The sequence below is a fragment of the Otolemur garnettii genome, unplaced genomic scaffold (assembly GCF_000181295.1).
Source record: "Otolemur garnettii isolate 467f Iridium unplaced genomic scaffold, OtoGar3 scaffold00158, whole genome shotgun sequence".
NCBI lineage: Eukaryota > Metazoa > Chordata > Mammalia > Primates > Galagidae > Otolemur > Otolemur garnettii.
Window position 1 is genome coordinate 3,352,333 of NW_003852553.1, and position 12,975 is coordinate 3,365,307.

At 40.7% G+C, this 12,975-nt stretch overlaps 1 protein-coding gene across 2 annotated transcripts in view; it reads right to left on the reverse strand.

The window, feature by feature from the left end:
• MED14 (mediator complex subunit 14) overlaps positions 1-12,588 on the reverse strand; it is a 96,895-nt gene extending 84,307 nt beyond the window's left edge. For both annotated transcript variants that reach the window (XM_023519131.1, XM_023519130.1), the window contains exons 1-3: positions 12,171-12,588; positions 5,371-5,397; positions 2,548-2,653 (exon numbers count right to left, since the gene is read on the reverse strand). In XM_023519131.1, coding sequence (XP_023374899.1) covers positions 2,548-2,653; positions 5,371-5,397; positions 12,171-12,385 — 348 coding nt within the window. In that variant the 5' untranslated portion in view covers positions 12,386-12,588. The remainder of the gene's footprint in view (positions 1-2,547; positions 2,654-5,370; positions 5,398-12,170) is intronic.
• Positions 12,589-12,975: the final 387 nt, after the last annotated feature.

Consider the following 12,975-nt stretch of genomic DNA (forward strand, 5'->3'; position numbering starts at 1 on the left):
GAGGTAGGAGACTCGCTTGAGCCCAGGAGTTGGAGGTTGCTGTGAGCTATGCCATGGCACTCTAACCAGGGGGATAGCTTGAGGCTCTGTCTCAAAAAAATAAAAAAATAAAGATGTCAGGTTTCTGTCAATTTAAAAAAAAAAAAAAAACAAAAACAAAAAAACAAACAAAAAAAACCCTTGGTATAATTAGGAATTTAACTTAACTTTTAGTGTTATCTAACTTTTCTCTAAAACTTTGAACACCTTCAATAAAATAATACCCAAAATTGATTAATTAATAAAAAGAAACTTTAGGCTTTTCAGAAGTACTATACCATGCTTCTTCACATCAGCCAAATAGATTCATTAGACCTGGTGTCCAAAATTCCGAAACAATGAAACAAATTATAAACTTTTTGAAAAATAAACTTGGAATAAGCCTTTTATTAATATTCATGACAAAACCTATTCTTTGATGGTTTACAGTATACAAAAGACTTTGTTTATAAATTTTAATTTCCCAATCATGTTGACAGACAATAACAAATAAGTAAACAGAAGCTTCCCCCTCTATAAGGAAAACTTGATACATGGTATAAAATACTCTCCCCTTAAACAAACATAACAAAATACTCTCCCCTTTGATCAACATCATATAGAAGGGTATTAGCTTACTCCTAGAGATAGAAAATTTGTGACTGGATGTGACTTATAGAATTTTTCCAGCCTTGCCATTGGCTTAACTGCCAGGGCTACAATTGAGCATTAACTTCAATGAAAATCTGTTTTTCTTTTTAAGTTTCAGAAGGAATCTATATTCCAGACTTTAAAATTCTCAAGTTCTTCATAACTTTTCTCCTTTCACTTTGACAACTATCATATAAATAGTATGTCTAACAATCTAGTGAAACAGAGGATAAGCAAATGCAGTTGCCTACAACTGAGATGAGATGTCAGGAAAATCACAGACAGGAAAACGAACTGTGGTGCAGATTTCTTTCTGAAGTGGAATTTTATGGAATAGGCAAACCCTCATAGATTTTCAAATAAAAAAATTGCTATAAAATATTTTCAACTTAGCTTGTCAGGGTGCTAAAAATAAATTTATTATGATACCTCAATACTGGGCAGTGCTAATTTTTTTTTTTTTTAAGAGACACAGTCTCACTTTATCGCCCTTGGTAGAGTGCCATGGCGTCACACAGCTCACAGCAACCTCCAACTCCTGGGCTTAGGCGATTCTCTTGCCTCAGCCTCCCGAGTAGCTGCGATTACAGGTGCCCGCCACAATGCCTGGCTATTTTTTTGTTGTTGCAATTTGGCCGGGGCCGAGTTTGAACCCGCCACCCTCAGTATATGGGGCCGGCAGCCCACCCAGGGAGCCACAGGCGCCACCCAACAGTTGCTAATTTTATCTAGGAAGTCTGATAAACTTAAGAAATTTTTAAAACTCATTCAAATATAATTTAACCAACAAAAATTGTCTTTCTGCTTTAACCTATGAAAATTTATAAAAATTTTAAATGTCATTACATGACTGAATGATAAAAAAGGAATTAGAGCATCAACGTCAAGCTTGCTTCTCACTTTCTCCCACTTCCCAACTATAACAGTGGTTTAGAAGTTTACCTGGTCTCAGAGCTGGGCCTGGAGAACTAACCTCAATGGAAGTGGGTAAATGTTCCCATTATTTCAAGACTATTCATTTTATGACAATTACTCTGCTCTTTTCAATACAAACTTCATTTTCCTCGTTAGAAGTAAATAAAGTAAAATAGGAGTAACCATGTGCCTCATATGTAACACTACATCATGTTTCCCAAGTTGTGAGTTCAATAAGCTACCACAAGATCACTACTTATGTTTTTCCTCCTGAATGCTTCTTGAATATAGCAAAAAGCTCTTTTTTTTTTTTTTGGTAGCTTTTAACATCTTTGGTACACTTCATTGCATGTCACTTCTTTAAATTCAGAAGAGTCATTTCAAAAGTCAAATGACTATGAGCTTCTTGAAGACAAGGACTATGCCTGATTCAAGTCTTCATCAGCTGTGCCCTTACTCTGTTCTCAACTGCACTCTGAAGTACTAGTAAATGAATAAACAAACAGATAAAATGCTATTATCATATCTGTAACCTTGAAGGAGTCATGTAACTTCTAGGAATCTTATAATTTTCTCATCTGTAAAACGGGAATAAAATACTGGCTATTCTCACACAATTGTCAAGAATCAATAAGCAAAATCTAAGGGAGAATCTTACAAATTCTAAGGAACCACACAAATATAAGTTAACCATTTTCCCCCATTAGTTCTAGTCTCATATCAAAAGTCTCCTTATGTAATCATGTCTCCAGATAGCTCCCACTCTTCTTTCTGATCAGGTGTCCACAAACAAATACTAAATTTCCACAGAAATACATTATATATCATATAGAAATATGACTATTCACTTAAGTAATGTCACTCAAAACAAATCAGTATATATAAAGCTTAAATTAGAAACTATGTCTATTATGGCATTTAAAAAGTTATTTCATACAAAGTAAAACTGAAAGTTTAACTCACCGCACATTTTTCCACTTTGCCAGCATCATTGGCCCATTTTACTAAAGCTAACAATCGCACGAAGAGTTGGCGTGTCCGGCTAGCAAACTGCACTATTTCTATTTTCCTATAAAATAAAACAACTCTTAATGAACCGACATTTTAGAAAGTGTATTTCAGAATTTATTTCATTGGAGCCAAAAAATAAATCAATCTTTGTTTACAACCACAACAACAAAATGAACAACCTAAAATACTTATCTAAATACGAATTACTGTTATTCTGTATACCATCTGCATATGCTTTATTTTCACTTCAGAATAATAACCCCAATAGAATGTTTTAGCAATGAATCACATTTTAAAATTAGTTTTATATTGTAGTAACGGTTGTTTACTAAACTATACTAAGTTCATTGACATATGGCAGAAGTTAACTAGCTCACAGAAGGGAGCTAACTTCTTCTGTTTCCCTTCCTACTCCAGAGCAAACAGTTACTAATTACTATTGCTAGTAATTAGTAACTCTTTCAGTAAGAGAAAAGAATTAAAACAGATCTTTGCCAAAGCTTGAAACTGTATTCTTTCCACAGAAGCAATGGCCCATTTCCCATCTTGCAAGAGCATGAATTACAAAATTGAATTAAAGGCCTTCAAAAAAAAAAAAAAAAAGACCTGAACTATTCAACTCTACCAAACTAATTTCAATGACAAACTTAAATACATTAAATATTGTCCAAGCAAAGTGAATGTTAAATACTAAAAATAAAAGGAAGACGGTCTGTCCACATCTATGCTACACCTACTACTACGTTTTTCCCCCCAATATTCATCAGTACTTTTAATATCTATTCCTAAAGCCTCCAAATCAATGTGTTAGTTGGACTTCTCAACTTCAGAACAACTACAAAACTAATGATCATACCTTTCCTAATTTCCCTTAAGACACTGAAAAAATAATCAACTGGCCAAGACCCAGAAGACACCAATTTCCCTCCATATGGATTCTGACCTATTAATCTTTTTTTTTTTTTTTTTTTGAGACAGAGCCTCAAGCTGTCCCCCTGGGTAGAGTGCCATGGCATCCCAGCTCACAGCAACCTCCAGCTCCTGGGCTCAAGCGAGTCTCCTGCCTCAGACTCCCAAGTAGCTGGGACCACAGGCGCCCGCCAGAACGCCCGGCTATTTTTTGGTCGCAGCCATCATTGTTGTTTGATGGGCCCAGGCTGGATTCAAACCCGCCACCTTGGGTGTACATGGCTGGCGCCTAAGCCACTTGAGCCACAGGCGCCCAGCCTGACCTATTAATCTTATAATTAATCTTAGTACAGTTGTTCAGTGGCGTATAGAAACAATCTGTATCTCTGCGTCTTGCCAATAACACCATCATGATGCAATGCATCAAAATAAAAGTTTTTATTGAAGTACAATCCTGACTGAGAGCTACAGAGTCTAGCTCCCATTGAGAAAACATACTTAGCCCACAAACAAACTGAAAGGCTTCCTTAAAGATCAGCCAACAATATGATTAGTAGTACTATAAACAGAAGAATCAAGGGCACAATTACAACTCTTTTGCCAGTGTCTTTGAAGGATCATAAGAGATGAAATAAGAGTATCATGGGCAAGACACAAAGAAATATTAAATGTACATTAAGACCTGGCAGCCACATTAGGGTACTGTCACTCTAACTCACCAAAGGCTTACAAGGAATGCAAGATCTTTGCTTTTCTCTAAGAGCAAACATACTTGTACATTAATTCAGTTTCCCAAATGCATTTCTCTCCTAGAATGGAGACATCCCCTTTTCTAAATTATTGTAACATGGTTTGCTGATATCATGTTATCTCAAGTGATAAGTAACGTGAGTCAGTTTTCCAAAGGTTCAGTTTCCCTTCCTACTCCAGAGCAGACAGAACAAACCTTTGCCTTATGTTTTCTTCCTTTAAAATGGACCAGCTAAACCATACACAGGTGTGCTTCAACTGTCTCTTCCACCTCTACCTTTTTTTTATCTAATTCTATCAAAAAGGTAAGTTTGGCTTGGCAGTAGAATGTAGCCACTGATAATGCAAGCCCTCACCATGACTTGGTATTAAAAAATAAATCAACCAAGGAGTATAAGTAGTGCCATAGATATATGGTCAAGTAGCATATACTGTAGTCACAATTTAAATCTCCATCACATGATTTCTTTGAAACCTTAATTTATTGTGTTCATTTGGCCTATGGAAACATACTAATGTTTAGTTAAGTCTTAAGCCCCAAACTCCAACTAAACTAAAATTTTCTCAATTATAAAACAATAGCAGTAGGCAAACATCAATTCTCTAAATATATCTAATAACATCATTAGCAAATGGCAAATGGGTAGCCAAATTTCTAAAGTCAGTCTGCTCCCCAGACTCTTCCATTATGGACTTTATCTTCCTTTTTTTTTCTTTTTTTGCCGTTTTTGGCCAGGGCTGGGTTTGAACCCACCACCGCCACCTCTGGCATATGGGGCCAGCACCCTACTCCTTTGAGCCACAGGCGCCACCCTGGACTTTATCTTCTTCATCTTCCTACTCCCTCAGGTACCTGACCAGATCAGTCACTCAACAGCCACTCAATAAAGGTCTGCAGAATAGAAGCCCTAAAACTGGTTGCACACCAAGTATTGTCAAGGATGACAAAACTACATTTCCCAGGACTCCCTAAATACATGGCATGAAAAATCACCCTAGGCCCTTTTGGCCTAGGTGTCCAATCCACAGCTCTTTACCACCCATTATCCACACACCCACATCCACAGTCATAGATCAATCAATAAAGACACAGATTTAAGATCTTTTCATACTCACCTTTCCACATCAGATTTCCTTGGAAGTCTAAGAAGAAGAAAAGATGAAATTGATTAAACATATGATTACCTTCATCAGAATGTAATACTGGTCTTTATTTTGACTCTATTAAATACCTTAGTATTTCAGAAAAGCCAGGTAAACAACTACTACAAGCTTGTACAGCTACCTAATTTTTATGAGTTTCCAAGAATACGGCTGTAAGGGAAAAACCAACAAAGGAACATTTCTCTCCATTCAAAATGTTTCAAGAAGTATTGCATGAACTTTAAACATTTTAAAAAGCCCAAATCTCACACTAGCACACTATATCATAAGAGTCAAAGAAAATGCTCTTTTTTTTTTTTGGCCGGGGCTGGGTTTGAACCTGCCACCTCCGGCATATAGGACCAGCACTCTACCCTTTTGAGCCACAGGCCACGCCCCAGAAAAATACTCTTTTAAGACCAAAATGGTCAGGCTTGGAGGCTGTGGCTCAAGTGGCTAAGGCGCCAGCCACATACACCTAAGGTGGCGGGTTCAAATCCAGCCCAGACCTGCCAAACAACAATGATGGCTGCAACCAAAAAATAGCCAGGCGTTGTGGCGGGTGCCTGTGGTCCCAGCAACTTGGGAGGCGGAGGCAGGAGACTCACTTGAGCCCAGGAGTTGGAGGTTGCTGTGAGCTATGCCAGGGCACTCTACCCAGGGGGACAGCTTGAGGCTCTGTCTCAAAAAAAAAAAAAAACATCAAAATGGTCACAGATGTACAAGTGCCAGCCTCTCTGTATCGAATGGATAAATACCTTGCTTCCAAGCAAATCCCATGTTTTGTTACAGTGGGCAAAACTAGAAGTTAGGCACACAAAAGGCCAATGTCAATCAAGGGTTTTACAGTAATTATGATGTTGCGTGGTAGTTAAATGAAAAGATTTGTATTACTGGCAGTGCCCATAGCTCAGTGGGTAGGGTGCCGGCCACATACACCGGGGCTGGCGGATTTGAAACCAGCTCGGGCCTGCTAAACAACAATGACAACTGCAACAAAAAAATAGCTGGGTGTTGTGGCGGGTGCCTGTAGTCCCAGCTACTTGGGAGGATGAGGCAAGAGAATCGCTTAAGCCCAAGAATTTGAGGTTGGTGCAAACTGTGATGCCACGGCACTCTACTGAGGATGACATAGAGACTCCATCTCAAAAAAAAAAAAAAAAAAAGAAAAGATTTGTATTACCTTTTTTTCATTATTTTTTTTACAGTCTCATTCTGTTACCCAGTCTATAGTGCAACGTCAAACTCCTGGGCTCAGGCAATCCTTCCCCCCCCAAGTAGCTGGGACTACAGGTGCATGCCACCATGCCCAGCTAATTTATTTTTTGTAGAAACAGGGTCTCACTATGTTGCCAAGGCTGCTCTCAACTCCTGGCCTCAAGTGGTCCTCCTGTCTCAGCCTCCCAAACTGCTGGAATTACAGGTGTGAGCCACTGTGCCCAGTCTGTATTACTTTTAAACAGCTCAAATAGGGTTTTGATTTCTTTTTTGCTAGTTCTCCAATACTGATAGTTGGCAACCAATGGTAACTTCTTCCCTGATAAACTATACCATTTAATACTCTCACATCCACTGATATTTAGAAAGGTCCCGATATGCCTCCTGAATCGCTACTCTGTTAACCTCTACCCCCTAGTCCAAGATTCAATGGCCTTATCAACTCTCATGCCTCCCTCATATCTATCAATTCTTAAAAAATGCATGCCCAGTCACTTAGATCTTCTATGTCCCATAGAAAAAGAAAAACTAAAACTACTTTCAGAAGTTCAAAGTACAAGGAGGGAAAACTATTAAACTGAGTTCTGGCTTGTAGTTACCTGCTATTCTTAGGTCACACAATGGAATGGAAACTAAATTTATGATCAGAGTGATAAAGGGAACTAGGTAGGGGCTAGAAAGGCCAATAGACCAGACGGATAAGCACAAACTAAGGTTCTATTAAAAGACTGCAAATAAAAACGGCCTGTGAAGGTTCCTCTACACGCCAAAGCTCCTGAGAAGACTCCTTGAGAAACCACAGCCCTTGTAAGACAGGGAGAGAATAAGAACGATGGGTTCAGGGATGGAGGATAGGGGTGGAAGTACAACCTTTGAAGGCAGAAAGAACAGAAATCATTGTTCCAGCTCCTTCCACCTGCCCCAAAGATCCTAAAAGGATCATCTCACATCAGAGGTGATACCATTTCAAGGACAAACGACAGGTTTTGCTGCCTGCCCCCCTTTCCCCTATTCTTCCTAATCTATTTAAAAATCTTTTATGGATAGGAAGTCCACCATTGAGAGTAAACGTCCTAACAAGCAAGTGTTTGGAAGTAAAGCACATAAACTTATTTACACCAAAGTGCAATAAGACAAGTTTACATGACTGATTTCCTGGCATTTTTTGATTTTAATTAAAAAAGGTTTTTAAAAAGGAGAAAAATTGAGGTTCCTAAAATGTCAAGGTAGAGAATAAACTCTAGTATGCAAGCATATATGTTGGGTGAGAAGGGAAATAGACAAGAAGGGAAAAAAACCCAGAAATCGGGGGCCAAAACGAAACCACCTAAATGGACAAGGTTGTCTCATTTACATTCAAGAGCTCACTAACATAAAAAGTTGCAAAAATTAGTAACCATGTCCTTAAAGACTCTTAAAAAGCATACAAAGAATACTGGCTTGAGATACACAAAAATCAAGAAACATAAAATCCACACAGAAAGAAACAAATAAAGCCCTTTTAGCAACACCAATAAGCGGAGCAAGCTGAAACTTCCCCGGGTGAATCAGAAAGAACACTGTCAACTATTTCTTGGAAGTGAAATAATAGAACATAACATAGTCTGTCTCAAAACTTTTGTGGTGACCTACATATATTAATCTTTATAGTCTCTACCTGGAACAAGTAAAAATGCACTTTTTACAGACTTTCATAGTAAATTCTTAAACTAATTTTGGTTGCTACAAATCAAAAGTAAAAAAAAATTATTTTATATAATTATACATCAAGAGCAACAGGGACTTTTCCCATGGCTTATGACAATTATTTTTATTTATTGATTGATTTTGAGACAGAGTCTCACTTTCTTGCCCTGGGTAGAGTGCCATGGCATCATAGCTCACAGCAACCTCAAACTCTTGGGCTCAAGTGATCCTCTTGCCTCAAGCTCCCAAGTAGCTGGGACTACAAGCACCCACCAAAACACCTGGCTATTTTTTAGAGACAGGGTTTCACTGTTGATCAGGCTGGTCTCGAACTCATGGGCTCAGGCAATCCACTTGCCTCAGCCTCCCAGAGTACTGGGACTACAGGTGTGAACCATGGCATCCAGCCTGACAATTATTTTTTAAAGAATTTTTTTTTTTTTTGAGACAGAGTCTCAAGCTGTTGCCCTGGGTAGAGTGCCGTGGCATCATAGCTCACAGCAACCTCAAACTCTTGGGGTTTTGTTTTTTCTTTTTGGTTGTAGTTTTCATCATTGTTGTTTGGCAGCCCGGGCTGGATCTGAACCCGCCAGCTCTGGTGTATGTGGCTGGTGCCCTAGCCGCTTAAGCTATGGGCACCAAGCCCAAACTCTTGGGCTTAAGTGATTCTCTTGCCTCAGCCTCCCAAGTAGCTGGGACTACAGATGCCCGCCACAATGCCCAGCTATTTTTTGATTGTAGTTGTCATTGTTGTTCGGCAGGCCTGGGCTAGATTCGAACCCGCCAGCTCTGGTGTATGTGGCTGGCGCCCTAGCCACTGAGCTACAGGCACCAAGCCTTAAACAATTTTTTAATTGATGCATTAAAAAAGTACATAGTTTTGGGGTACATGCTATTTAATACATTTATAAAATATGTAAAGATTAAATCAGTGTACCTGGGATATCCATCACCTTAAATATTTGTTTTTTCCTTATGCTAGAAATATTCAAATTATTCTCTTCTAGTTGTATTGAAACATACAACAGATTATTGTGAACAACGGTCATCCTACTGATCTGTTGAACACTAGGTCATACACTCGTTTACAACAATTCTAAAAATTCATTCATTTATGTATTACATCAATAAATAATTAAGCACCAGCTATGTGCTGGGCTTTGTTCCAGCCCATGGGAAAGTAGCAAACAAATCAAAATCTCTGGTTGCTTCTCCTTCTCTCCTCATGGACCTTCTATGAGGAAGGACAGGACAGAAAACAAACTAATAATGTCAAGTGGCAATAAGTGCTACGGAGAGGGGTGGCACCTGTGGCTCAGTGGGAAGGGCACCAGCCCCATATACTGAGAGTGGCGGGTTCAAACCCAGCCCTGGCCAAACTGCAACAACAAAAAGTGCTATAGAGAAAAAGCAGCTAGTTAAGTTAGAGTGAAGGGGCAGAGTACTATCCCATGAGTGTTCAGAGGTCTTTATGGTAAGTTACATGGGAACAAAGACCTAAAGGAAATGAGAAGGCAAACGACACAGATTCTGGGGAAAGAGCAAAGGTTCTAAGTTGGGAGCATGCTGTGCATTACTAAGAAACATCAAAGGTAGTGTGGCTGGAAAAGAATAAGCAAGGAGAGTTTGAGGACATGAACTTAAAGAGGTAAAGGAGAGAACACAGATCACGTGGAGTCTTTTTTATTTTTATTTTTTTCCATATATAATCTTAAAGGTAAGATAACCCCCCATCTCATGATTTGCTCAAAATAGTTATGGCTTATGCCTGTTCTGACATTACTAACAGCCCCACCTTTCATGCTCAGAAGTGTCCCAGTTTGGACCATAAATGTTACAGTCACAATATACAGGTGATTATAAAAACTTTTTATTTTAAGTGAGACAGGGAGCCGCTGGAGGTTTTTGAATTGAGAAATTCTATAAAGGATCATCCTGGCTATTTTATGAAGAAGAAACTGTGGGGGGATAAGGAGCAAGTAAAGACACCAGTGAGCAGGCTATCGTGGTAACACAGGAGAATGATTAGATAGGTGGTGTGAACCAAACTCAGTGGAAGCTTCAGAAGTAGTCAGATTCTGAAGTCAGGTCTTACTCATGTACTGTGTAAGGATATAAAGAAAGAGGAGCCAGAAATTACTCCAGAATTTGTGGCCTGAACACCAAGATACTATTTAGTGACATAGCAAAGAAAATTTGGGGGGTGGGGGTATGGAATCAGGAGTTTGGTTCTGGACTTGGTATGTAGAAATGGCCATTAGATACCCAAACAAAGCCACTTGGACAGAGTCTAGTGTTCATCAGAGAGGTTCGTGCTGGAGATAGAAATATGGGGAAGCACCATTATATAAAGAGCATAGAACTATAACCACATACATATGCTACAGCAATAACACATATATTTCTCTCTTCATAGATCAAGCCCTAAAATAGTAAAAAGAACAATATGATTCAAGGAATTTCTACCAATCTTCTATGGAAAAGCAAATTACACAGCCACTGATAGCAGTTTTCAAAAATTTTTCACACAGCTCTACATAAGACAGGTGACCTTCACAAAAACAAAACTTTCTCACGAATATTCCTGAATTTTTATGAAACCCAACAATAAATGGTGCAGAGAAGTGTATTACTACACTAATCCCTATTCATAACAGCTATTTAAAGTTCATATAGGACAAGGGTAGTGTTCTTTACCTCTTTGTCACATTCAATAAAGCACATCAAAACTGAGAATGTGGAACCTATTCTAATCCTTTTAGTCACCTACAAATATTTTAAGTAACAAATTGTGACACTTTACAGCTTAATATCTGCATACTAATGTATTTCAAACTAAGCTGGAATAAAACTAATTCTGATTTACTTTTCTGAACCTGGGTTATAAAGATGTAAAATAGTCCCAGAATTTTATAGTGGCCTTTTCTTCACATACTGAAAATCATTAGTATATTTTGATCCTATTCTGAAGGGATTAACACCTTAATCATGCCCCAAGGCATTTCACAGGTAACTAGGACTCCCAAGGGATAACAGCATCCTAATTACAAAAAATATTTTACTTATACTAAATTCATGAAGATATCAAACACTCAAACGTTTCAGAAAAAATACTTGAGAATCCAAAATTTTGGATTATTTTTATTTTTTTCTTTTGTAGAGACAGAGTCTTACTCCCAAGGCGTCACACAGCTCACAGCAACCTCCAACTCCTGGGCTTAGGCGATTCTCTTGCCTCAGCCTCCCGAGTAGCTGGGACTACAGGTGCCCGCCACAACGCCCGGCTTTTTTTCTTTTTTTTTTTTTGCAGTTTTTGGCCGGGGCTGGGTTTAAACCCGTCATCCTCGGTATATGGGGCCAGCGCCCTACCCACTGAGCCACAGGCGCCGTCCGGATTATTTTATACGTAACTTGTGCGTTCAAATTTAGAAGCAATTACAGCCTACCTTTAATAAAATGAATTGTCAAGAAGCTGTAAAACAGATTTCTCATCTTTGGGATTTTTTTTAAAAATTCGAATATTATGTATTCCTAAACCCTGAACTCTGATGTTGGGCTTGGCAAAAAAGCTTCCAGCCACGAAATCAATGGGTTCTGTCAGGAACTTGGACAAAAATCTCCGATCTGTTAAAGTCTAACAACACGCAAAATTAGCAAGTCTCGGTTGCTTCATCGCCCGAAAGAACCCAAATACAAAGCTTCTCCTCTACCTCCGCTGAACACCCTGAATTAAAAAATTCTAGACTAAACAGCCCAGCGGAGAAAACAGCAGCCTCTTGGGGGACAGGGCGCGCAAAGCTCTCCCGGCCGGTTGGGCGGGAAAGGTTCGGGGGAGGCTGGGGAACAGGCTTGGGTTTCCCCGCACTTACAGGTCAGTCAACACCATGAGCTCCGAGTAGGCCCGGTGCAGCAGAAATTCAATGAGGGTGCTCAGCCGGTAGCCAGGGCTAGCTGCGGCCGCAGCTGCTGCTGCCACGGCGGCTCCCGGAGGAGGAGGAGCCGGGGCTGACACCGGGCCACTGCTACCCGCGCCGCCGCCTCCGGGCTGGACCAGCTGGTGGTTCTCCAGCTGCACTGGGGCCATGGCGGTGTAGGGTCGGCCTTGGCGGCACGGCACAAGATGCGACCCTCGAGCCTCCTGGGCGCTCGGTCACCGCGCCAAACGGGGCGCAGGCAGAGTCCCCAACGCCTACCGCCGGACAGCCTCTGAACAGGAAGCCGTGCGCCTACCGCGGAAGTCCGTCTCCATGTAGCGACGAGTCCGCTGGCCCCAGGGACTGGAGCGAGGAGCAGGAGGCGGCGAGGGGCGGGTAGGGAGGGAGGGGGAGCGGGGCGGCAGCCACGGAGAAGCTGCACCTCCACAACTGCTCAGAAACCGCCCCACCAGGCAGCCGCAACGTCCATGTTGACGGCCCAAAGCGGAAGTCACTAGGTAAAGCGGAAGGAGAATCTGCGGGGGGTCTTCCAACAGAACCTGCTTTTCTCCGCGCGCGGCGAAGCCGGTGGGTGCGTGGGAGTAGGGCGGAGTCCGCGCGCGCGGGAAAGCGGAAAAGGGGACCGCGCACCGCCGGAAGCCGCGCTGGTCACTGCGAACGTCAGTAGGTGCCCCGCCCTAATACTCGTCGCTCCCCTTGTCTGCCCCTGGCGTTTTCAAAGGGACAAATTCCCCTGAGG